General features: G+C 56.4%; 1 protein-coding gene across 2 annotated transcripts; it reads left to right on the forward strand.

The window, feature by feature from the left end:
* The first annotated feature begins 6 nt into the window (after positions 1–6).
* SHF (Src homology 2 domain containing F) lies at positions 7–18,170 on the forward strand. Of its 2 annotated transcripts, XM_035335609.1 has the most exons (7): positions 7–402; positions 7,117–7,246; positions 8,266–8,484; positions 9,912–10,049; positions 12,900–13,071; positions 13,400–13,519; positions 17,386–18,170. In XM_035335609.1, exons 1-7 carry the CDS (start codon positions 31–33, stop codon positions 17,570–17,572), a joined length of 1,338 nt encoding a protein of 445 aa, XP_035191500.1. In that variant the 5' UTR covers positions 7–30; the 3' UTR covers positions 17,573–18,170. The 2 variants fall into 2 exon arrangements, with proteins under 2 accessions (XP_035191500.1, XP_035191501.1); XM_035335610.1 differs by lacking the exon at positions 9,912–10,049.
* The last annotated feature ends 7,676 nt before the right edge of the window (positions 18,171–25,846 follow it).

Raw genomic sequence — 25,846 nt, forward strand, 5'->3', positions numbered from 1 at the left:
GCCGGCGGAGCCCCGCAGTGCGTGGGCACCATGGCCCGCTGGCTCCGCGAGCACCTCGGCTTCCGCAGCGCCAAGCCCGCGCCGCCCGCGCCGCCCAAGCCCGACTACCGCGCCGGGCCGCCTCAGCCGCCCCCGCCGCCGGGGGGCGCCGCCGAGCCGCTGGCCGCGGCCCAGCCCGACATCGTGGCCGCGTACCGCCTGCAGAAGGAGCGCGACTTCGAGGACCCCTACAGCGGGGCGCCGCCGAGCGCCGCCCCCGACGGGCCCCGCTACGTCTCGCCCAAGCACCGGCTCATCAAGGTGGAGGCGGCCGAGAAGGCGCCCGCCAGCCCGACGCCTCCCCCCGCCGCCCCCGGCTCGCCCCCCGCCGGCCCCGAGCCGCCCGACGAGCCCCCGCAGGAGGTGAGTGGCCCGGCCGCGGATCTTCGGCGGCGGGGCGGGCGGGAGCGGGCTGCGCCCCGTGGAGCAGCCAGCCCCGGGGGGGCTCCTGCCCTGCGACGTGCCGGCCGGCAGCAGCAGCAGCACCGGGGGCTGCTCCTGGGGCTCCCCGCGGCACGCAGGGACACGGCGCTCGCTGGCTGTGCGGGCTCAGGCCCTGCTGCCGCCCCCCTTTTGCTCCCTCTTTGCAGCCCGGTGCTCGTTGCTCCACGGAGGCCACGACCTCCCAGCGCAGGGAGGCCCCGCGCAGCTCGGGACATCTCCAGAGGCGGTCGGACCGGCCGCCCTGGGCCTCCTCCTGCCCCGCGTGTGGCGGCGCGGATCTCCTCGGTGAGCCTGCCAGGGCCTGCCCGGGCTGTGCCAGCTGCAGCCGGGCTCCTCGGAGCTGCTTTGTCAGGAGGCGCCCCTGCCTCTTTGTCTGACGCCTCAGAGCCGCCTTCTCGGGGTGAGAGCAGCGCTGGGTGCTGCCCGTTCCTCCCACCCCGGGAGCGGGGCCGCTGCGGCAGGCAGGCTGGCGGGGAGGCCAGGAAAGTCCTCGCCTGGCAGGGGACGGGAGTGGGGAGAGGCTTCCTGCGGGAGGCAGGAACCGTGTGGCACCAGGACCCTGCCGAGGGGCAAACCCCGAGGGGCCGCAGCCATGGGCACTGGGCCTCCTCAGGAGAGGCTGACAGAGGACTGCACAAACGAAGGCAGGAGGGCTCATGAGCGCCCGTCAGCGCCGCAGCCTGCAAGATGGGGCTTGTCAAGTGAACTTGACGAGATTGCAGATCTGGCTGATGGAGGGAATTGTTGATACAATAATCACAGACTCGGGCTTGGCGTTGCCTGACGTGCTGAGGAAACACACACCGAGCAAAATCCGCGCGGGAGTATTTTACGCAGATGAAGGACTTGTGGCTGGCGGATCTTTGAAAGTTGCTCTTAATGAGCAAGCGCTGCTGGGAGGCTTCCGGAGGGGCCCGTTCGGCCAGGGTCCGCCAAGTTCCCTGCTGCAGGCAGTGGAGGAGGAAGAGGAGGAGGGTGCTGGCAGAGGGCACTGAAGGTGCTGTCGCAGGGATTTGTTTTGCTGAGGCAGGCTCCCGGTACCTAGGTGATTTTGAAAGGGACTGGGGGAAGGTTGTACATCTTGGAGGGACTTGGGCTGTGGTAGGTGAAGGGCTGAGCAGGAACTCTGTGGGCTAGGGACTGCTGGCCAGTCCAGCCATGCCTGGCTCGGGCTCCCTGGGCATCAGAGCACTGGGGTGAAGCTGGAGAGCTCAGCGAAGGGCCAAGAGCTGGGAGGCATTTGGGGAAGCCCAGCTAACAGTGGGAGGCTGAAGAAGACCCTTTGTTGTATCTGTGGCAGACAGGGATTAGCTTACCTCCCAGTCTCATGCGTGCCTCTGTGGGGGGGAGGTTTCTAATTCTTCAGGGCTTCGGTAGGTGATGGACAAAGGCAGAGCTCCAAAGGCTGGGTGAGACAGAGGTAAGGTAGGAATATTTGATGGGGCATGCAGCTACCCATTGAAACGATTTCCCTGGAGGAGCGGGGGGAGTGTCCACCATGTGGAGCACTTCTGCTGGCCTTGAAGTTGGGCTGGGTGGTGGGAGGATTCCCTGTCCCCAGCAAGGGCGTGATGCTCACGGTGGTCCTTTCTGGAGGTGGTCCAGGGGGATGGACAGTGCCTGCTGAATACTTGCTCTTGGTGACAACATCAAAGTGTCCTGGAGCAGGGAAGGCACGTCAGGGCTGGGAGGGAGCCCTGATAAGCTCTTTATGCCAAAACGGGCACGAGCCTGTGCTATGTGATTTGCTGTCATCAGGTAAATCATCAGGTTGTGCTGCGTTACGTGGGGTTTGCAGCATCTTGCGGGGTCATGCTTAGGGTGAGCTCTGCAGTAGCTCCCTTCCCATTACAAAAGCTTGCTGGGGGTGGTGAGGACCAGCAGAGGTCCTTCATCAGTCCCTCCCCTACAGCAGCGGACACTGGGCTGACAGCAGGCCAGACTCTTTGCAGAGCACTGGGAGCCTGTCCTCAGTGACACCTTACTCTTCCTCAGGATCCTCTTTGCGCCGCTGCACAGCAGTGACGACGGGGGCAAGGTTGTGCGGTGCAGGTATGCGTGGCGCCGGGTGCTGCCAGTTGCCTGCGGTTTGCCAGCATTCAGTGGCAGCGTGATTAGGGTCAGACCCAAAGTCTGGGGCTCCAGATGCGACGTTTGTGCTCAGAGGGCAGGGTCAGTACCGTGGGGTGTGGGAACGGCTGGCCAGGAAGCTCCTGGGCGTGTGTCTTTCCTGACAGAACCTCCCCGAACTGAGTCATCCTGCAAGATGCTGTGCTGTCCGCCCCGGGGCTCCCTCCTCCTCCTGTGCCCTGGGTGCAGCTATGTCCGGCTCCTCAGGCAGGGAATCCAACCCTTCTTGGACAGCTGGCTCTCGCTTTACCTAAAAGCGTGGCTTTGGCACCCACTAAAAACTGAGTGGCAAGGTGATACCTTTGGGAAAAGGTCCTGGGGGTAAAACTGGGGAAATCTTGCACCCAAAGGAGAGAACGAACTGGGTTAAATTAGAGCTCAGAGTGCCTCCAGTGTGAAACTTGGGGACTTCCTAGGGAGCTACAAACACACGTCATCTCCAGCCACTTGTTTATGAAGTGAAGGATCTGCCCAGTCTGCCCTGGGATTTCGCTGTCTGAGCCACGATCTCTTTCTTGGAGAGCTGCTGTCTGTCCCCTTCCCTGGCGTGCTGTGTAAAAACTGTTTTAACACTAGAACCTGGCCCTTACCTTTAATTTTGGTTTGTTTTCCTTTCATACAGTGGGCATAAATAATAGAGTGAGACTAGCCTCAGTGCGGCAGCAGGGATCTGGGTGTGTGTTGCTGTGGCAGGTTACTGCATGAAACATACTCATGGGCACAGAGAGGACGTGTCAGGGGGTCCAAGTGCTGATTTGCCCGGCTGTTCTCCAAAGGATTGCTCTGCACCAAGAGCAAAGGATTGCTCTGCACCGTGGCGCTGGCTTTGCAGGTCAGGCATACCCTTTGCACCAGAATTGTTTCAAATACAGAAAAGGCTTCAGCCTACGTATGGGAGGGAGCAAGTGTGTATCGGGGCTTCTTGCTCTGGAGCCCCGCACTGTTCATAATGTCCAGCGCTCAGATTAGGAAATGTCAAAGATGCAGTTTCCCAGGCAACCTGAATTCGGCCCCACGTGCAAGTGTGTTGGGATACAGTCAGTAACTGCGTGGTTGCTGCTGTCCGTCCTCCAAGAGCCCTGCCTCGCTCTCAGCGCTGGGTGTGCAGTGCTTCCCTCCAGCCTTGGTGCCTATGGTGTGTTGTCACTTGGTGTTGCACCCCGAATGTGCCTGCTCCTGCGTGTGGTTCGCAGTTCCCTTCTCAGCTTTTCCAAGCCTTGCCTCTTGCTGTAGTGCCTGACCATTTCCAATACGAAAGGGTTTACGTTCTGAGTACCCTGTGGGCTCGACTCTTACCAAAAGGTATCTGTCTTTGAGGTAGTGGAGGAATAAAGCCAGCGTGGAAAGAAAAAACACCAAACCCAGGGAGCCTGGGGACTCGAGCACCTGATCTGGGCCATTAGTTCTGTGTCTGACCTAAGCCCCACAGAGCACATCTCACCTGCACGGGGCCATCTGATTGCTGCTGAGCATCTCTGCAGCCCCCTGCAAGCAAAACACCCAGTTCTAGGACACTTGGGCTCTCAGCAGAGGCGCTTTGGATTGGACCCTGCACTCCTCTAGACCCGGAGCGTGTCCCTCCCTGCACAGGGAGCCAGACCCAGGCACCCAGGGGGTACAGAAAGGGTTTTCCTCCCGCTCGGAAGAGCGAGCCTCTTGGCTGCAGCCTCTTGGCTGCAAAGCTGCTGTGCTGGCGCCCTGTCTTGTCTGAAGCTGCTCTGCTTGTGGGGTAGGAGAGGGAGGGTCCAGGACTGGTGCCAGCAGCAAGCCAGGTGTCTGTCTGTCTAGTAAAACACATCTAGGAAATAGGCTTTGTGGCAGGTTTTAATGCAGGCGGGTTTGGCTGAGGACAGGAGGAGCGAGCAGGCAGCCCCTTCCTGACCCCGGGAGGATCAGCCTGCTGCATTCACAGCCATGCAGCCTCCTCGGAGCTGGGAGAGCCATTTGTAAAGGGCAAGCACTGAGCACGGTGTCTCTGAAGGCACAAAACCAGGCAAATGTGGGCACTCAGTTGCTCCTTGTCGGTGTGCCTGGCACGGCGAGCCCCTGCGCATGCCGGGATGCGTGTCTGTGTGCTTGTGCCTCCCTTGGCACTAGTGCTTGTGCAGATGAGCTGTCACCGGCTCAGGGCTGTGCTCTGCAGAAGTCCTTGCAGCAGAGTGGCAGGGTTTTTGCGGCTTTCCAGGATGTGCGCTCAGCCTGCAGGATGCTTTTTGGAGTGGCGGGCACCAAGCTGCTCAGTATCGCCCAGGCAGCATCCGACTCGCAGGCTGAGCCCCTCTGCCTCGCAGAGGATGAGGGTGTCCAGAAAACAGCTCTTTGAGGGGCTTCTCACAGGCGGGCATTAACACGAACCAGGATTTTAGCAGCAGCGCCGGATTGCATTTAGGTTTCATGCGGACGCCCCTAGCCCATGCTGGGGAGGGAGGGCAGCTCGAGCAGATGAGCAGCTACAAAAGCCACTGGCAACTCAGATTTCCCTGGGTGCTTTTGCCCCAGTGGTGGTGAGCGAAAGGCTGCAGCCCTTGGACTCAGTATTGCCCCTGGATCCCATGGGGCCCTGCAAGCCTACATCACCCTTGGCTGAGGGAGGCAAAAGCAGCCACAGCAGATTTCTGGTTGTTCCTGGAGCCCCGACGTGGCATGCTGGCACTGGGCCCTGCCTGCAGACGTTTTGCTCTTTCCATCTTATCCAGAGAAGCTGATGCTCTGAGCAGCTATCTGCTGCTGCTGCTTTCACAGCGGTGCTGAGCAGCGTGGGCATCGTCTCACTACCACATCTGAACCCTCGCCATGCATTCATCCAGGGTGTCTGCAAGCCCTGGGGCTGGCCGTCTTTGCTCTGGGGATGATGCTGTACAGTTTGTGCCTCATTACGGCAGGGCTGGGCTGGGAGAGCTGCCCTGGGCTGAGTGAAAGCTGCCCGGGAAGCCCACAGCCCGCCAGAGGAGGCAGGTGATAGAGGAGCTGCCTCATTCCTCCTGCAGCCTGGAGAGATGCATAGGCTCCAGGCAGCACGGAGGTGTTTACAGCTCCAGTTCCTGTCCCCTTTTCCTGCTGTTTTTTGTTGCTCGAGGCTATTGTCAGATGCTTTTCACAGGAAGGAGGAAGAGGGGGTTTGTTTTAAACCTATTACGGGAGCCCGAGGTTAATTTGCAAGCAGCCCAGGTCATTAGTGCTGTCTCTGCCCGGGGCAGCAGGGTGCAGTGACACTGGGCTTGTGGGGACCAAGGCCAGGATGGGTTTTGGCTGCTGCTGCACTGTGCTCAGTCAGGTTTGTGCTGCAGGAGCTCAGCAGAGCCAGCGCTGTGGTCAACAAACCCGCCTTGCTGGATGGCCCAGCATGGGAACAGGCAAGATGCTTGGGTGTGCTCAGACCCATCTAGAAATATCTCCTTGGCCCTGTTTTAGTCCCAGGTGCTGGGGCTCGAGGTGGCATGTGCAGCTCCTGCCTTGTGACGGGCTGTGGCACTGTGTGATGGGAGTGTTCCTGCCGGGGAGCCGCTGAGATGCTGGGGCAGGAGCGTGGCTCTGGGGACTTGCGGGGACCGAGCTCCAGGTCATCGCTCCTGTCCACCACAGGATTGTCCCTCTGTTGCTTGTAAGGACAAACCTTGGTGTTTATTATTGTTGTTGTTGTTGTTGTTGTTTGTTTGTTTGTTTTCCTTGAGATACTGTACCTGAGAAGCTCTCGGTGCTGTTTTCTGCAGACTCCTGGTTGCATGGAGGCGTCCTGTCCTATATCACTTGGGACATGTGGAGATGCTGCAGGGTCCTGGGAGAGGAATGGAGACGAAGCTGCAGGCTGTCAGAGCTCTTTTGTTAAGAAACGTCTCCAAAGGAGCTTGCAGGAGCCCTGGAAAATAACCAGCGAGCTCCCAGTCGTGCCAGCTAACACCCCTGTACTGGGATCTGGACTGCTTTGGACCAGAAAATGCGGCTGTGCGTGGGGAGCTGATGTCGGTGCCTTCAGAGAGGACCTTGCTGGGGCATCCGTTCAGGCGCTGGCGGCTTTGCTGGTGCCAAGCCGCTGCTAACGGAGGAGGCTGGGCCGCCTTCTGCTCTGCTTGGCTCCGGCCCAGCTTTCAGGACAAAGGCTGGAGCGTTTCTACCGCTGAGAGCCTCACGCGGGCGCCTGGAAAGCTGCCGGCTGCCAGCACCTGCTCGGCAGGGCTCTGGTGCTGCGAAGCCCACCCGGCGCCCTTGTTCCAAAAGAGGATACTTAAGGGGCAAGCGAGGGGTGGCAGCAGCCATGTCCCAGGCCCCGGTGCTGGTGCTCTTTACCATGGTTGTGCCAGTGATCCTGGGCTCCTGCTCGCTTCACTCCCTCTCCCAGGACTTGTGGTGTGAAGGCACATCCGTCCTCCTTCCCTTTGGGGCTTGGGGTCCCGGGTGCCTCTCTGGCTTCTCCCAGCAGAGCTCGTGGTGAGGTGTGGTATTGGAAGGGGATTCAGCTGACCCATGCCCCCCCCCCTAAATTTTTGCTTTCCTCCCCTTTTCCAGCTGGCTGTCCTGGAGGACTACGCAGACCCCTTTGATGCTGCACAGGTGGCCGGTAGCCAGGCAGGGCTGGAGAAGGTGACAGAGAATGATGGATACATGGAGCCGTACGAAGCCCAGAAGATGATGGCTGGTAAGGTGGAAAGCTTTGTGTAAAGGCCACTGTGCTCTTTGCGGCTTGGATCCCTGCTGCTCTGTGAGTGTGGTGGCCACTATGCTCTGTTCCTTACAGCTTGTGGTAGCACCAGGTCGCCCAGACAAGGCTTCTGAGGGCTGGCTGGCAAACCTGTGTGATTGCAGCAGTGGTGCAACAGCTGCTTCGCAGCCAAATTTTCACAGGTTCATGCACGTGGGATGGGCTGGCCATAGCCAGAGCACTTGCGAAGGCTACCCAAGCATTAAAGGCACCTCGTACTTCTGCTTGCGGTGCTGCCTGTGAGGCTAAGCCAGGAGAGACATGACATTCGATGCATCTGGCATAAAACAAGACGGATGTGGGAGCTGTTTAATTCGGTTACAATGGGTCCAGGGCGTGCCGTTGTCTGCTGCAGCAGCAGGGTCCCAAGCGCTCTTGTTTATGGCTTGAAAGCAGGCGAGGTGAGAGCACACACTCCCAAAGGCATTGCTCTTACTGCTGCAGCACATGAGGGCCACTGTGCTGGCGTGTCTCCTCCAGGCTCTGGCTCTGCTTTGTAGTCCTGTGGTTTTCCTGGAGCAAATGGTTTCTGGAAAGCTCACACGGCTTTTGGAGGAGACTGTTGCTTTTTTGGAAAAATCAGCAAGCAACAAAGAGTCTTGTGTCTGCAGAGAGGCTTCAGTTTTGCTCAGGGGAAGGGCATTTTATTAAACCAGTCACGCTGGCTGTTCAGGGGAGAAAGGCAGCCTTGCTGCTTGTGGGGACTCATTTCCTGGGGTGGTCTGTCCCCGTGGACCCCCCGCTTTGCAGGGAGATACTGCAGCGTGGGGAGAGAAGGCATCCTGGTGCTGGGGACCACTCAGGACCCAGCAGCTCTGCTGCTTGTGGCAGGCACTTGCTGGAGGTTTTGGGTCTGCTCCACCACCAGTGCTCTCTGTGTTGCCCTTGGGTGAAACTGAGCCCTTGGGGATCGTGGCCAGGTGAAGAGTCTGTGGTTCCTTTCCCTCTTCCCCTAGAGATCCGCCAGAAGGGCCTGCGGGAGGCTCCGTCTCGGCCGCTGCACCTGTACGACACTCCCTATGAGCCCGTGGCTGGAGGGCTGGAGGCAGACGGCGACCGCCCCGCCTGCCCCAGGCCCAGGGAGTCCCGGCTGCCTGAGGATGACGAGCGGCCTCCAGAGGAGTACGACCAGCCCTGGGAGTGGAAGAAGGAGAGGATCTCCAAAGCCTTCGCAGGTGAGCCAGGACGGAGGCAGTAGTAGTCGTGTAGTGTTTTGCAAGGGGGAAAGACGGGTCCTTGGTGTGCCTTTGTGGGATTGGCAGCGTCAGCCTCCCGTTTCCATGGCTTGGGGAGCGCTCCTTGACTCGCAGTGGCTACTTCCCTTCAGCAGGGCTGGTGGGAGCCAGGCTGGGGGAGTGGTGGTGCAGCTGCCTCGGCAGCCTGTCCACTGCTCATCTCCAGGTGCTGTTCCCCTTACTGCCTGATCTGCACCTCTGGTGCAAGCTGACCTCCGTCTCCCACCCCAAACTGCAGGGCTGGGGCTCCATCCTCAGCTCAGGCAGAGCCCTCCTTCTCTGGGACTCCCTTTGTATGGACAGGAGCTGGGCACTCCCCCAGGAGCCTTTGGCCCTGTAGATGTCCAGCCTCCTGACCTATTTATCCATGTTGCAGGATCGATTGTGTTTGTGTTTGTTAATGAGGAAATCCATGCTGTGCATTAGCGCTGGCTCCTCCGCCAACGCTGGCTAATTGCCACGCTCTTATCTAGGATGCATTTTAATTCCAGCATTGTGTGTCCGCACTGCTGCCAGCACGCACAAGGCGCTCGAGACAGTATTTGTTGGCACTGCACGGGGATGGCAGTGAAGAGGTGTGGAGATTTGGGCTTGGGAGTGACTCTTCACCTTTTGGGTGAATGCATGTGCCAGACCGGACGCCGTAGTGTCTGGTTGTGCCTACGGGAGGCCAGGACTTGGGTCCCAGCACAGTTGTGCCAAGATTTCAGGTTCCTGGGCTCTGCTGTGCATCACTGGGCTGGGTTTGTGTGGAGAGGTCTGCGCTGCAGATTCGCTCGATGCCCCTGGGTGTGCTCATGGGTCTGCCCCATGCGTGGGTTCTGCCCGGGCTGCTCCAGGTTTGCTCTGAGTCTGGAGGAAATTTGCACATGGTGAAGCAGGTTGCGGTGCTGTGGACCTGCAGTCTGTTTTCTCCCAGCTCCAGAGCAGGTCCTGCTATGGCTTTTGGAGTGTTTCTCCTTTCCTGAGAAGCTGGGAGCTCTCTGCTGGGCCCTTTGCGAGCCCCCTGATGGGCACCTGGTACTGGCATGAGGCTAATCCATGGCAAGCAGTGTCTGCACCCCCTTCTCTGCTGCTGCCGCAGCCTGCCTGCAGCCCCATGGTCATGGACAGCAGCTTGTCCTCTGGTGGCCTGGCTGTCCCCAGGAGCTCTGCTGGGGTACTGGGTACCCGTGTGTGTCCCAGCAAGCCTTGGCTGGCATAGGGCCCCTGGGAATTCAGACCTTAGATCTTCACCCTCCCAGCTGCTGTCCTTCTCCCTGGGCTTGGTGTTGCTGACTTTTTTTTTTCTAAGCCTTCTCTTTCTCTCTCTTTCTCTTTCTCTCTCTCTTTCCACCCTCCCCACCCTCACCCCTCCCCTTATCCAGTTGAAATCAAGGTCATTAAAGACCTGCCATGGCCACCGCCGGTGGGACAGCTCGACAGTGGTGAAACTCCCCCGGACGGTGAGGCTGGTGCCCCCGGCCCCCCGCAGCACGGCCAGCAGAACTACGAAGACGCCAACGGTGGGTCTTGCATGACAACGGGGTGTCCGGGGTGGGCTGTGGCCGGTGCCCCCCACAACCCTGCCCTGCTGCCTGCCAGCACTGGGACGTTGCCACGCTGGAGCTTGTCTGGACCTTGCAGGGCTGCCTGTGGATGGATGCTGCCGGCTCTGTGCTGAGCAGTGCAGATCCACCCTCCTCCTCCTCTTCCTCTTTCTTCTCCTCCACCTTTCCCCAGCTCCTCGTGGCACCTTGCTTGTCCTGTGCAGGATGCCAGACCTTTGTCCTTGCCTCTCCTGTGCCTCCTCCAGTTACCTGATACCTCCGTGCACATGGCAGTTGAGCTGCACCAGGGGATCATTTCGTGGCAGAGCTATTATTGTCTGTTTTGTTCTCTCCTCTTTGCCTCCAAATTCCCATCTGATGGCTGCTTTTACCTTTTTGACAACTGCTGAGCATTTAGCTGATGTTTTCTTGTGACTCTTAATACCCAGGTCACTTACAGGCATGGTAACACTAATTCAGATCCAACCACTGAAGTTTGGGGTTGTTTTTTTCCCCAAGTGCATCACTTCATCATTTAGCACTGCTCTGTTTCATCTGCTTTCTTTATTGCCTTGCAGCTCAATGGCAGGGGATCCCTTTGGATTCCTGGCTCTTGCTTTTGCTGCCCTGAACAGCTGCATCTCCCAAGGCACACTTTGTCATCTCAGGTTCGCCTTGTAGCGAAGCCCTTTCTGCACACACTGAAAGGCAGAGCCCCTGGCAAATCCCCCTTGGACCCTGCAGGTTGTCTCGCTTATGAAAACCAATGATTGCTGCTTCTCTTTTGACCCATTATTAATTTTTTAAGGACCTTGCTTTTACGCCGTGGTAGTTTTTTTTTTTTTTTCCAACAGCATCAGGTAAGGGGTTTTTGTCAAAGACCCACCTGGGCTTTCAGGGCCGGCCCTGTTCACATGCCACCGCTCTTGCGGAGAGCTGGGATGGAGCCGTGAGACGTGACTCTTTTCTGCAAACCGACGGCTGTGCCCCGGTGTGCCGTGCCCGCCTGTGCGTCACTAAAGCTGCTCCTGATAGACACTGCGCCGTGCCAGGTGCAGATGTCTGATTTCCTTATCTGCAATTACCCAGGTCCCCGCAAAGCTTTGTAAAAAAAATTGCATGGCTTTTGCCAGCTCCCAGGTGGGTTTGAGCACGAGGTTGCACGTGACTGCTGATTTTGCTGTGTGCTGTAGGGATGTCCCAGAGCAGTGCGGCTGATCTGCCAGCGCCAAGTCCCGGTACTGTCCCAAATGCTCTCTCAGGGATGCTACAGGCTGAAGTAATCCCCCAAAAAGAAAGGTCTCTTCTTTTTGGAAGGAAGGAAACTTCCTGCTCCTCTTTGTACAATAAATGCAGGCGCCATGAAGAATTAATTTCTTTGCTGCACAGCCTCTGCTCTTAGCCCATCATTTTTTATCCCCACAGTCACTCTGACACGCACCCTGCTCCTGATGAACACATCAGTTTGTCATTTTTCCTGGCTTTAGCAACACAAATTCTCGTTTTTATTTTGATTTGCTTTGTTGTGTTAAGTTTATCTTGCCAGAGTTTTGTGTTATTCTCTACTTTGCCTGTCTGGGGGTGAATTGAACTTCTTGAAGGATGTCTTCTTACTCCTAGGGGCTTGTTTTTAATATCCTGTTTAATCATGTGCATGCTTCTGCTGCTCTCTGACAGGTGCAATGTACTGAGCCTCTAATATGATGACTTTGTGCAGCCAGCAAACACTTCAGTGTTTTGATTGCCTGGCTTTTTAACGATTGTCCCAATTTTTTAAGGTGATGAGTTGAAACTGAAGTCTGGCTGTTACGGGCAAGAGCGAACCTCTGCAGAGGCACGGCTTGCCTAGCCGTAATGCTGGGCACTTCAGCCCTGAGCAGCTCCTGGGGGAATTTAAGCCGTGCTAAGCTGTGGAGGTCACGGAGGGCTGGCAAAACCATCCCAAACGCCCCCACCAAGCAGCCAGGGCATCCCTTGGGCCGGGGTCCTGCTTGTCCTGGAGCTCGGCCACCCCCAGGGTGCCTGTGCCTCTGCGGCAGCAGCCACCAGCAGCCTTGCATCAGGGCAGCTCTTGCCGATCGATAAGTAATTTGTGCGAGGGGGCTCTCCTTGCAGGGGAGCAATAATGAACTCTCTGGAGGAGGGAGAAACAATATTATTAATGCTGAAATCATCCTGCACGGAAATAACATTCAGTGGGAGGCTGGGTCCCCAGGGCACATCTTGGTTAATCCCTTGCTGGGCGGCGAGCGCTGGACCACTGCAGTTCGTTGCTGTGCAGGGTCATGTCAGGGAGGCATCTCTCAGAGGAAACATCTCCCTTCCCCTCCAGGGATTTTTTTTTCCACCACAACAGAGGTGGAAATGTGTCCCTTGTTTTCAAACTGCCTGCCTCTCCTTTAAGCAATGTCTTCCCCATTCCTCTTTTTTATATGCAAGATTGGAGAGCCTCTCAGTACTAATTCTCTTGATGGAAATGCCTAATTGTATGCTGCAGCCACTGAATCTCTTGTTACATTAGCTACATCTCTGTGTTTATGAAATCTCCCTGAAAAATATATCTAGGGGCTCAGGAGCCCAGTCTGCACCAAGTCCTGACTTGATGTGGATGCATGCTTAAGCATCCCCAGACGCCACTGGGAGCTGCCCTGCCCCTTATTTAGAGCCGGGGATCGGGGCAGTTAGAGGAGACCCAGTGATGTGACGTCTCTGGCCACCTCCACAGCTTCCTGCTGTGTGGGGAAAGCTGGCAACATGGTGGGTTTGTTATTAGTCCAGCCTGTCAGCCTGTCCCCACCGCCCCTGTGATGTCTGTCTGTCTTGCAGGGCCATCGGAGGGGCTGGGGTACGGCCGCACCTCGCCCTGCAGGGAGGAAAAGGCCAGGGCTGGCCTCAGACACGGCACCAGCAGCCTCAAGAGCACCAAGACGCTGAGCGCAGAGCCTGGCCCCTTCCTTGGGGAGAGGATTGACCCTGCCCTGCCCCTGGAGAGCCAGTGGTGAGTCCTGCCTGCCCTCCCCCTATCCACGTTGTGATGCTGCAGGGTGGCAGATCTGCTTCTTGCCCTTGCCTTCTACCCTGACACCATGTTTTTCCCACCCGCTGCTTGTCCCTTCTGCCCTCCTCTGAGTCCTGCTGTCCCCCTGTGCCCTCCACATCCCCCACTGCCCCACCATGAGCCCAGCAGCCCTTTGTCCCCCAGTCCCAGTGTTGCCACCCGCATCCTTTACCCCCAGCACTGCGGCCGGCTGCTGCCCGGGGCTCAGTCTGTGCAGGCTCTGTCGTGCCCAGGGTGTGCACACAGCTGGTCCCACTCCTGCCTGCAGCTGGTACCACGGGGCCATCAGCCGGACGGATGCAGAGACGCTGCTGAGGCTCTGCAAGGAGGCGAGCTACTTGGTGCGCAACAGCGAGACCAGCAAGAACGACTTCTCCCTCTCCTTGAAGTGAGTGAGTCCGGGTGAGCTGCAGGGCGGGCGCACCTTTGGGGCTGCGCTGCTCTCGTACATGCAGCAAAGGTGGCACTGCCACGTGGCACTGAGCGTAAACTCCTGGGTGAGGGCACCCAGAATAAGGTGATTGCCTGCAGCAAGCCCAGCCCAGAAATACTGCTGCCTGGGTTGATGGTTGCAGGCTCCCTGTAGGTAGTGCTCAGCCACCAGAGGTGGTGTGGTGGTTTTACTGAGTGGGCAGCCGAGCTCCACCACAATCTCTCTCTCACTCCTCCCCTCCTCAAAGAGGAAGGGGGAGAAAAGACAATACACAGAGTTTGAGGTTTGAGATGAGAATGATTTAATTAAAGGGAAGAGGACTGGGGAGAAAAAGAAACAAAAGAAACAAGGCTGCACGGAAGCAGAGATAAAAGAAAGAAGTTATTCTCTACTTCCCATCAACGAGCGATGTTCAGCCACGTCCTGGGAAGCAGGGCCTCAAAACGCATACCGGTTGTTCAGGAGGACCGCCTCCCCCACGAGAGCCCCCCTTTTATTGCTGAGTGTGACATCAGGTGTTATGGAATATCCCTTTGGTTGGTTTAGGTCAGCTGCCCTGGTGATTTCCCCTCCCCATCAATTGCCCACCCCCAGCCTGCTGCCTCCAGGGGGCTTGGAGGGAGTCCTGATGCTGTGCCAGCACTGTGCAGCAATAGACACAGCACTGGAGTGATACCAGGGCTGTTCCAGCTACGAGTGCAGAGCACAGCACTGTGTGGGTTGCTGCAGGGAAAGGTGACTCCATCCCAGACAGACCCAACACAGGCGGCTAGGCGATGCGAAAGGTGAGCCGCAGGCTTTGGGTGGTGGCTCCCATCTGAATTTGTACCCGTATGGTGCCGTTTCCCTTGCATCCAGCTCCCCTCTGCGGGGGCACACACGAACTGGCTGCCGGCATGGCTGTGCCCCCAGTGCTGTGGGTGCTTGGCACCTGTGGGTGGGCGCATGGCTTTGTGCTGCGGTGCCCACGTGAGTGGGGGCCTGCGCTGTGGGGAGGGGGGTTGGCACGTACACAATAGTGGGGCAGTTTCTGCATTTCTTTGTGGGATGGCACAGGCTTTTGATGTTTGGTTTGGTGTCTGGCAGAAGCATCTCTCAGGAAGACTTGCAGAGCTAGAGGCAGGCTGCTTTTCCCTTGGCAGTGCTAATAATCCCTCAGACGGGTAAAATGATGGGCCTTACTCCTCACTTGAATGTGTCTGATTACAGCTTCCAGCTCTGGCTTTTTGCTGCCCCTTCTCGTAGCTGAGTTTTATGAGGAAATAAAGTCTGCACAATCCCATTATTTATGAAAATGTGGGTACCCATCTCTTTCTCCCCAGCCCACATAACCATCGAACCTTTGGCCCATATGGTAGAGAGGACATTGCGCTGCTTTGGTTTCTCATCAGGGAATCCTCACCCCCCCCCACAGCACAACTTGGTTTCTGCTTGGGTTTTGGAGGGTGATCTTAGCACCTTCCCTGAGTTTTGCAGCTTCCCTGGAAGCCAAAACTGCATGAAGCATTGAGGTATGTGCCCAGAGCAACTTGCTCAGCTCTTTTGGGAGTGCTGGGGCAGCCTGAACTCCCCCAAAACAAAGCTGTTCTTGTCTGGCAAATTATGATGGATTAGCAAATACTTTCTTGCCCTTCTGCAGGATGAGTATATTAGCTCTCTTCTGGCAAGCATGAAAGAAGTATTTATTGAGCACTTCAGTCATCTCTGCCAGCAGCCCACATATCCCTATGCTTTCTTCAATATACTCTAAGTTTTCCCAGTGGTCTCTGTACCTGCATTTCTCCCTGGCGATTTCAGCCTCCCCCATTTATTTCCCAGTGCCACAGTTGTGAATTAGATTGCTCCATCTCTCCATCTCTCTAGTTTTTACGCTTTACTGCTGCCTTCAACACCAAAGTCGGGCAGATGTTTAGCTAAAAAAAATCATTCTTCCTTCTGCAGTTGTAGCTGTTAGCTCAGACATCAAGCTTTTTGGAAGAGCTCCCTGTTTTCATGTATTTGTTAGAATTTTTACTGACGTTTTAATTTCCTCAGTCATTTTTTCTTGCCTTGGATTGTGAGCTCTTTCGAAGCAACAGCTTCTAGTGGCCAGTGAGTTGTGTTTGGGAGGTGGTGTTGGGGTTGGTGGGGCTTCCTCCCTTTCCAGTGTGGAAAGAACTGATACTGCACATTTCTCCCTCTTCGTTACCTCTCTACAAGCCAGTCATCCTTTTTTTTTTTTTTTTTCTTTCCCCCCCCCCCCCCCCTTAGTTCTTCCTACCCATCCTTAGCCTCATGACAAAAATGGCCAAGTCCTCTTCTCAAATGGTGTGGGTGGGTAGGACGTGGCTTTGCAGCAGTGTGCTTCTGCCCACAGGAGACTGCATCCCATCCAAGAGCTGCTCAGGCGATGTCCACCAGCCATGCTTGCAGAGCACACAGCCTCAGGAACATGATTTTTACTGCACTGCCTTTCTCTATAGAGCCTTTTCAGTGAAAATCCCTAGGGATGCTTTTTATATAGCTGTAAGCTGGTTGCCTGCATCTCCTTTTTTTTTTTTCCTTTTTTTCTTGAGGAAGGAGGGGCAGCTGAGGAGATGGTCTGAAAGGAGAGCTCAGTGCTGACCTCCAGTCCTTTTGTGCTGCCTTAAAGGAAAATATGCACAAAAGAGAGCAGCAGGAGCATGTCAGGTAGCTGGGAGGTTTAACCCTGCCGTGACAGGCCTGGTTGGGCCACCCCGTGCTGCCTGTCATGGGCAGGACTGTGCTGCCTTAAATGCTCGGAGGATGATTGCCCTGTGGCTCGTGCCTCCACGAGAGGGGCTGAAGCCATGGTGCAGAGACCCAGGGAGTGATTTGGGCAAAACCCAGCCTGCTTTACCTCTTCTGTTCCGGACCTGGCACTAGTACTGCACAGGGCTCCTGCGTGGCCCCTGCAGGCGGGGTGCAGCACCTGTGGGCAGCCGTGTGCCGGTTGGCGATGTGTCCCTGCTGTGTGTGCACGCTGCTGGGGGGGGCTGTGTGCGGTGCAGCCCCCGCAGCTCCACTGCTGGGATGCAGGGCTCCCCGGGTCTGCGGCCAGCAGGCCCCCCCCACCCCCCCGAGGCTGGTCCCTGGCAGGGAGCCGCCGTGCCGCTTCCTCTGCTGTCCCCAGGGGTCCGGCTCCCTGCTGATCAGCCCCTAAATGGATTGCAAACCCATTCTGCTAATGCAGCCGCTCTGTCCATTACGGGCCCCATCTCCTGCCGGGGGGATGGGACTGGCCTGCGCAGAGCTGGAAGCGGCTCAGCATTGCTGATGAGGTCCTGTCTGCTTTTAAGTCATCAATATTTTGCCGTAATGTGCATTCCAGACGCTGCAGACAGGCTGTGGCTCTCCTCAGAGACGCAAATTAATAGCAACAGGGCCATTAGCCCGTCACTTGGAATCAGCGCTCGTGGCAGTATCTGCCTGCGCAGCCGCGCATGGCCCGGTGCCCGTGCTGTGCCGGGAAATGGCCTCGCTACGCTGAGCAGGTTTTATGGAGCCTGCAGTGGTGGTGTGGAGCTGGGGGGGGTGGGGGGGGGGGTGGGAGGTTTGCGTGGCTGGCCACTGCCCAAAGGAGAAAATCTTGCTTTGCCACGGTAAGCCTGGCCAGTGCAGCAGTCCGGCTCCTCCTGGCACAGCTGCTGTGTGAGCCAGGGCAGTTGTAAAAGGGGTTTTGCCACAGGTTAAAGGGTTAAAACGCTATATCTGCGTCACCCTGTGGCTGCAGGGATGGGCTGCCCAGCTCAGGGGAAGGAGCTGGTAGGGGGGGTGGAGGCCAGCCATCCCCGTAACCCTGCCTTCATCTCTCCTTGCAGGAGCAGCCAGGGCTTCATGCACATGAAACTGTCCCGGACCCAGGAGAACAAGTACGTGCTGGGTCAGCACAGCCCACCGTTCGACAGTGTGCCGGAGATCATTCATCACTATGCCAGCCGCAAGCTGCCCATCAAGGGGGCCGAGCACATGTCCTTGCTTTACCCGGTGGCTATCCGCACCCTATAGTCCTCACCCTGCACAAGCCGGGCTCGAGGCTGGGTGGACCCAAAGCTGGCCCGTCTGCAGGGCCGAGCGCTGCGGTGCCGAGGATGGGCTCTGGATCAGCGAGCTGGGCACGGATGGTGCTATCGGGGGTCGCAGCAGCTGGACCCCTCATCCAGCTCCCTCGTACGGTGGTTCCTGTGTGCTGGTTTGCCTGCTGGGATGATGGCAGGGGGGCCCAGCACGAGGAGCTGAGCAGGGTTGGCCGCCTGCTGCCCTCGCCCCCTCCAGGAAGAGCTTGGGAAGCAAGGACTGGAACTGGGGCCTTGGAGAGGACCTGGGGGGAGCAAGGTGTGGGAAAAGGGGGAGAAAGCATCCCAAGATGTGTCCTGAGGGTGCCTGGTTCTGCCCACGTCCTGCGAGGGAGAGGACAGCCCTGTGCCTGCAGGAGAGGAGGCTGGTGCTGTCCCTGGCGGGGGCACGGGGTATGAGTGAAGCCCGGGGGGCAGGTGCTCGGTACTGGTACTCACTGCCATCGTTTGCCAAATGTATATAGTGACCGGTCTCGGCCGCACGTGCAGCACCACTGCCTAATAAAGCGGTGCATGGTCGTCTCCTGCTCTGTCGTGTCCCTGTGCCCTTGCCCCACCGCCTGGGTGGGTGACCGGTGTAGTACTAAACCACGCAAAACAGCAGGGAGGGGGATTTTATTAAGCAAAATTACTTTTTTTTTTTTTTTTTTCCCTCACACACAGAGGCCCATGCACTAGAGTGGTCCAGCTAGCTTACTCTCATACATGGGGAACCAGGGACACCACAGGTCTTGTCCTGGCCATGTCTTTGAGGTCCTTTGTGGGCAGCAGTGAGCTGATTTTGGACTTAACTCTTATGCCCTGCAGAGAGGGATGCTCTTTGGGATCTTTTACCTCCTTGTTTTGTTACACCCCTTGTAATTAAGCAAAACATCTGAATTTCACAGGTCTGTTCTCTGGGCATTTAGTAGCTCCAGTCGTGTTCTTTGTCTTCCTGGCACCTTGTTTCTGGACCAGTTTGTTCTTCTCTTCCTATGGCTGCTGTTACATCTGGTGCTCTGCAGCGGTTACTGCATACCTTGCCTTTCATCTTGGTCCTGGTGGTTGCTTGCTGCCATGCCCATCTGGGCTTCGTGTTAAGCTCAGCTTCTCCATTATGACGCTGAGAGTGCGTTCCCTTTCCCCTCCTCTCCCTAGGGTGGCCCTACCACATGCAGCAGAGGGGCTGGCAGGGGCAAGTCCACTGCTGAGCATTGGCAGAGCGAAGCCCTGGGGCTGTTGGTGCCCTGCTGAGTGGTTGTGTGAGATCGCCCTCCCCATCACCTGCTCCCAAGAAAGAACTGGTCCTGCTGGCTTGCTGGGGGTATGGAGATGGTCTGTGCAACCATGCGGACTTAGTGTGGGCTCTGGGGTTTTCTGGACTCGGCCCGTAGCTAGGGGATTGCCATCCCGTCGCAGCTTTGGGCTGCTCTAGGGGCATTGCGTGGGGCTGGCGTGCTCCCTGGAGCCTGCAGAAGCTGTGGTGGTTTGTTCCCGGATGTTCAGCCTCCCCCGCTCCCTAAAAGGCTGTGGTTTGAGCTCATCAAGTGCTCAGTGTCTCCTTCCAGCAGTGCTTGGCTGCTGGCAGCCCCTGCTGCCTCTCCCCAGTCTTTTCCAGTGGGAATGGAGTTTTGGCCAGAGGGTTTTTTCCCCTGGCCCTGCCTCTGTGGGGGCTGGCAAGCACCAGTGCCCACAGAAAGGGCTGGAGGTGCAGGAATACATCTGCAGAGATGCTCTCAGATGCCCTTGCTGCATTTAAAAGGTGTCAAGGGGCTCTTAGCAGTCCTGCTGTGTGTTGATGGCCCCAGCGCAGTGCTTGTCCCCAGGGGGGATTGCCCTCCATGACTGTGGCAAGGAAAGCAGAGGCCACCTGAGTTTGTGCACCCAGGGAACAAAGGCACAGGAGAGCCTCACCATGTCTTTTTTTTTTTTTTTTTTTTTTTTTTTCTCTCTCGAGAAATGGTAGCAAAGAGCAAACAGCCTGATGGTGAAATCCCACCCACGCAGCCTGGCTGGATCTTGGGGGTGTCCCTGCCAAGCGCACAGCAACTTCTGCGATTATTTCTCTGGAGCTGGTTTAAACAAGGGACGAGGTGTGACTAGACTGGTGTTCAAGGGACTCACATGGGCATGTAGGTCCTGGCACTCCCCCACCATCAATTGCCCCTGGGGACTTCTGGCTCTTGCTTCAAAAGGCTGATCACGGTGGAGGATTTTGCCTGTGGCATTTGGCCTGGTGGGCTGAAGGGGGATGCTGGGGATGCCCCCCTGAGCTGCAGGGAAGGAGTTGACCTGTACAACCACCCCAGTATTTCACATCAGAAAAGGAAGCAGTTCAAATGGGGCCTGGCACCTAATCCTGGTGCTGTGGAAGTGAAGGCTCAGCAAATTGGCCTCCCAGGACCTGGGAATGGGAAGAGCAGACATTTTTTTTTTCTTGAGTCCAGCTAATGTCTCTAACGCAGCTGGTGCTGTTGCCTCTTGTATTTTGGCTGGGTACCTCTGAGATGTGTCTCACTCCATCTTCCTTACCACACCACTATGGGTAGGTGGGAATGGAAATTACATCCCTCCTCAGCCCTCTTCTTGTTAAAGAAGCCCAGCTTTTCTAGCATCTCCTTGTACATCGTTCTCCAGCCCTTGCCATCCCAGTGACCCTCTGCAGGCCACTCTGTGCTGAGGGCCTGAAACTGTGCAGTATCCAGGCACGCTCTCAGCAGTACAAAGCAAAGGGGACTAGCTTCAGCCTGCTGGCTGCACTCACAGGATAACTCACCTTGGAAGGGACTTCTGGAGGTCTCTAGTCCACCTTCCAAGCAGGGTTAGCCTTGAGGTCAGGCCAGAGTCAAAGGATATTTTGGAGAGAAGCAGAACTTCCCTAGGCCCAGCTAGGCTTTTTCCCTTCTTCACAGTGTTACCAGAAGGTACTGGACAGCAGGCATAAAGAGGGCTTCCCGTTCACTGCGACCTGAGGACAGCACCTCAGCCCAGCTGGCTGCCCCTCACGCAGCAGAGGAAATTCTACAAGGAAGGGCGTGCAGAACACAGAGACAGCAAAGAGCCAGCCCGCAGCTTGACATCGGGTCAGTGGACAGTCCTGAGCTTCTCAAATCAAGCAGATGGATGCAGGTCCTGTACATTTTGGGTCTGACTTGGGGATTCCATGGGAAGCACGTTGCTCCGGACTTAACTTTGGGTCTGGCCAATGTGTTGCATCCTCTGTGATGGGAGCTGAACTTCAGGGGCTCCCCAGAAAATTTAGATGGACTGAATCCCTCTTCAACTGGTACTTTAGTGCTACGTTTGCTCTCCTGTGGCTGAAATGAGTGTTGTTTGGAAATAAAAGTGGGACAGGCATGTAACAGGGCTAGAGAGATGACAGGGCATTCCCATTCATGAGTATGCTCATGCCCAGGGTGGACAAAGGCCCGAGAAGCCTGATGTGGCTCTGAGATTAACCCCACTGAGGGCATGAAGGTGGAGCAAAGACCTTCCTTTGTAGCAATTCCCACCCCACTTGTCCCAGCAGTCCCCCATGCCCCCCCAGCTGCCTGTTCCCCATCCCTCCTCCCTGTCAGTGAAACAGCTCTGTCATTCATCGCCTGATCTCTAGTCCCTTGCTAAGCCCTCCATAATCGCCAAGCTGTTTTAGCATGCTGCAGGCCCTGATAATGAAGGAAGTTTGTTTTGTAATTGGATTAGTGCTGCTGGGAGCATGCTCTTGCACGGTGGTCGGGTCAGAGCTGGCACAGCCCCTGAGCCCTGTGCTGCTCCGCCTGGTTTTGGGCCAGCTCAGGGCTGAGCTCACTGCACAAAACTCCACTGGCCAGAAGACAGTCTTGCAGAAGGAGGGGTGAAAGGGTGATTCAGGGCAGAATTTGAGCCTGCCCTCCTTGGAAGCTGCGGTGTGTTTGCTGAAACTCCACTACAACACCTAACATCTCCCACCTGCTGGGAATGAAGCACACTGGTTAGTGCCAGTCCTGACCTGGGTTTCATCACCCTTCCCAGCATGAGCTGTCAGGCTCCTGAACGCCTCTCCAATAACCAGTCCTTGCAGGGCTGGGTACGACGCTCAGATGAGTGTAGGGTTGTCCATCATCCACCCCCCTTCCCGGCTCCCCTGGCTTGGAAAAGCCCCTTTAAACAAAAGTCTGGTGATTAGTTTAAACCCCAGCCCTACCAGCAATGCCTGCATCACTTGAATGTCACTGAAAACTGCCCGGTATTCTGTTCCCAGCCACAGCAGTCTCCAGTGCTGCGGGAGGATCAAATAACCCCAAAGCTCAGCTGCCAAAGTTTATAGAAAAGTGGAGAAAATTGTTCCTGATCCCTGCAGGCTACCAGCAAAACGTGCGGTGTAGCACATACGTAGCACACACATGCATATGGCACGCACATGGCCCAGCTGAATGCCTCCTTTCAAACCTTCTTATGGAGACCAACTTATTTGACACAAGGGGCAAGTTTCAGCTCCCAGTTCAGAGACCACCCTTGCTCAGTCCTTTTGGTGTACTTCTCCAGCATCATCTCAAAGCAGTTACTTGCTCCTATTTAAATATTGCTGAAAAATATCTGTGCTTGGATGCCTCCACCTAATTTTCAGTCTATGCTTGTGATGAGTTCTGCCCTTTTCCTTGCACGGTTTTGGAGGGATGTCTCCAAAACAGCATGCTTAGGCAGATCTTTCAGGTGAGATCTTCCCAGTGCCTTGCAACTGACGCAGCTGCGTCCCTCCCGAAAACTCACCCTCACTCACCCCTGAACTGTTTGCTATTCGTATTAGTGGGGTCACTCTAAGACGGGGTGGAGAAGAACTGCTAGAAATATCTCTGCTCAGAGGCACTACTGTTAATACAATCCATCATTCACTTAATTAGCTGGTTCCTCTGCTGTAACCATGCCCATCACTTCCATCATTGGAAACTGGTTCCTATTGAGTGGCAAATCAAACTTTCCTTAACTCCAACCAGCCTAAACGTGCTGCATCTTGTCTAAGAAGTCAATTATGAAAGGAAAATCATATTAAACTGACACAACGTATCTGTGAGAAATTCCGTTTCCATTTGCCTTCCTATCTTGAAGGATTTCCTTCAAAACATGGTCAGAGCCTCACAAGGTTAGGAAAGCCTATATATGTTTTAATCTCCCTTTTCCCTATTCTGGATGTGGGAGGCACATTAGCTCAATTTCTTTGCTATTTGAACTCTATCCAGGTAATCCTAAATCTGGTCCTTCTTTCACAGTGAGACGACCTTGCTCCTTTCCTCCTTGCTCTCACGCAGCACCTCCTGGTTGAGCCTCATCTCATGCATTTGAAGTGTGTCCTCATCTGGTGGTTGTGCCTCAGGCACTCTCTCCATCACATCTTGTTCAGCCTGATGACCTGCACAGCTACAAGTCTTTCATTTCCAGGATAAATTTATGCATACTGAATTTTTCTCTGTTAAATGGCAGTACACAGCAAGTCCTGATTTGTGCCTGTGTGGGACCGATGGCTCTGCACATGCGTGTCCTCTCTCACTGTTCATGTTCGGGGTGGGCTTGCTGTGCGGGTACAGTGCACTGTGATTTACTGCCCATATGCAGCATTATGGCTTCTCTGCGCATGCACAGCATGTCCTGATTTACTGCACACATTAAGGGCTACCTCTCTGCACATTCACAGCACGTCTGGTTTTAGTGCCTGTGCTCAGCGCGCTCTCTCTGACCATGCATATAGTGTGTGTTGATTTACAGGGCAGGGTCTTCCACCTCCTTGCCTCATGTAGAGTACCTTGACTTGCTGCTCGCACATGCCACTGCCTCTCTCCAAGGGGAACAGTCTGCCTGATGTGCCACTTGTGCACAGGGCAGTCTCAGATTTACAGCGCATGCAATGGGAATCCACTCCATGTGGTGTAGTGTGGCCTCCATGTGTTCATGACATCCAAATTTATCACGTGTGTTAGTGACGGGACCTGGTTTCCCTTGCATGTGCTGTGCAATCCCTGTGCAGGCGCAGTGCAGCGCTACTTGCTCTGTGTGTGCAAGCACTATCACCATGTCCTGACATCTGAGCACCCCCCCACTTCCAGCTAGCAATTTATGGTCAAGTCTGTGGGCTCTGTGCTGCACGCAATTCCCTTTTCCTTCCACACACATGGGCTGTCTGAGATGTCTGCCCGTGACCATCTTCCTTGCCCCTCTTGTAACTGTGTCTTACAAGGGCTGAGATGCCGCCTTGCACCACCACCCTTGGCTGCCCTGGCTGATGGCCTGCTCTGGAAACCGTGGGCTGCAAAGGTGTTAAAAGTCCTGCCAGAGGTAGTGGAAGGTGGGCAAATGTCCGGCGGGTGTCATTTGACGAGAGCTTTGGGTGCCACTCAGATTGCAGCTCCAGGAACTGAAGGCTTTCCAGAGGATGTTTGTGGGCTGCCAATGACTTCCTCTACAGACCTGTTGGCTTGGTAGAGCAAAAGGGGAAAACTGTCCTATCAGAGACACCAGAAATGCTTCAGAGAGCAGAGGGGACCACGCGACATGTCCAACAGCCCAGAGAAGACTGCTGTCACTCAAAAAAAAAAAATGCAGAACATGCCTATCCAGGTTTACACCAAGGAAAGTGAGGATGTTGTGACCCACAGCTATGACCTACGACAGCCCATGAAGGAAACATGGGAGAGGCAGGATCTCCCATCACTTGCCCTGGGAAGGTTTCCATCTCTGGCTGTGGTACTGGCAGTCAGAGCATAGCATGCAAGGAGAGCTTCCATCTCCAAATTGTTGTAGGCATATTTATTTATTTATTTATTTATTTATTTATTTTCCCGGAGGGATGCCACATTGGAAGTAGTCCAGGTGGGATCAGGAAGGGCTGGAGAGTGCATCACCCACACAGTGAGGGCTCTTGCCCTTGCATTTGACTTCCAGTGCTTCCTGCAGGTCATATACCTCAGCAGGCAAGAGCGTACCACAAGGACGTCACTCAGTCTTCTCCCCAGCACAGACCCCAGACTGCCCCACTCAGCTGAAGGCCCTTCCAAAAGTCCATCGTTCAGGGCTACCTCATGCTTCGCAGCTGCGGCGCTGCTGGCCCACGGACAGCACGGTAATTCACACTGGCAGCTGCTGCTCCTGCTATCAGTGCTGTGATAATTGTCCCCGCTGGGCTGGTCCCGCTCAGGGCCATTAGCAGCAAGATCCTTCTTTTATCATCATACGTCTTGTGCCTGTCTTGGCAGCTACAGTAAATATCTGTCTGTTACTGAGGCTGAAAGCCTGTAAGGACACACGGTCAGGTCACCCTGTGGAGGGTGCTGATTTTTACACAGCTGCAGCTTTCTTGGGGTGCAAAGCAGCAGCGTACATCTCCTGTGGTTTATTGCAGGGATGGGCTGGGGTCTCCTGTGGTGGTGCCTGGGGGTGACATCCCTGCATCGTGCCCTTGCTCCAGCTCTGCCATCCGTTCATCAGCACAGCTGGTCTGTCTGCACGGAGATGGGGGAGTGGGGCAGGCGATCCCCCCCGACGGCAGAGGCGATGCTGATTTCCATTTAGATAGAAGAATTTCAATCTCAGCTTGACGTCTCCTCGCAACTCAAGACCCAAATTTCCAATTTGCTTCCTCACACGAAGCCAGATGCTCCCCACTGGCTTGGGAACTGAAGCATGTCAGAGGCACTGGAGCCCTGCGAAGGTGGACAGCCAGGTGCGTGAATGCGGCCAGTTACCAATATTCAGCCCCCTGGGGCAGCTGGCACACATGGCTGCGTGGCTCCTTCCACACACCCCAGTCCGCTGCCCTGCCTGGGGCCCAGAGCGCTCCCTTCACCCATGGGCCTGCCCCCCGCAGCCCTTGTCCAGGGTGAGGGGAGTGAAGCCAGCGCCCCGAGCCGGCCCCCGCGCCGCAGGATCCAGGTGGCTCAAGAAGAAAATACAGGAAGAAATTCGGCCACGGGGGCGCCCCAGGGGGCTGCCTCCTTCAGGCGCGTGCAGGCAGGCACCTCACAGGGGCTCACACTTGGAATCGTCGCCGCGAGGCCACGGCCAACAGCGCCCTCCAGCTCCTCACCACACGGGGAACGAGGGGGACTTGGGGGCCCGCGGAACCCGGCCGAGCCCCCGCTGACGGGGACGACGCGGCGGGGCCGGGGCTGAGGCGCTGCTGCCCCCTGCCGGCCGCGGGCGGCGGTGCCGCGGGGCGGTGCCGGGCCGGGAGGGGCGCGGCCAGGCGGCGGCTGGGGGC

This window comes from Oxyura jamaicensis, chromosome 10 (assembly GCF_011077185.1).
Source record: "Oxyura jamaicensis isolate SHBP4307 breed ruddy duck chromosome 10, BPBGC_Ojam_1.0, whole genome shotgun sequence".
Classification (NCBI taxonomy): domain Eukaryota; kingdom Metazoa; phylum Chordata; class Aves; order Anseriformes; family Anatidae; genus Oxyura; species Oxyura jamaicensis.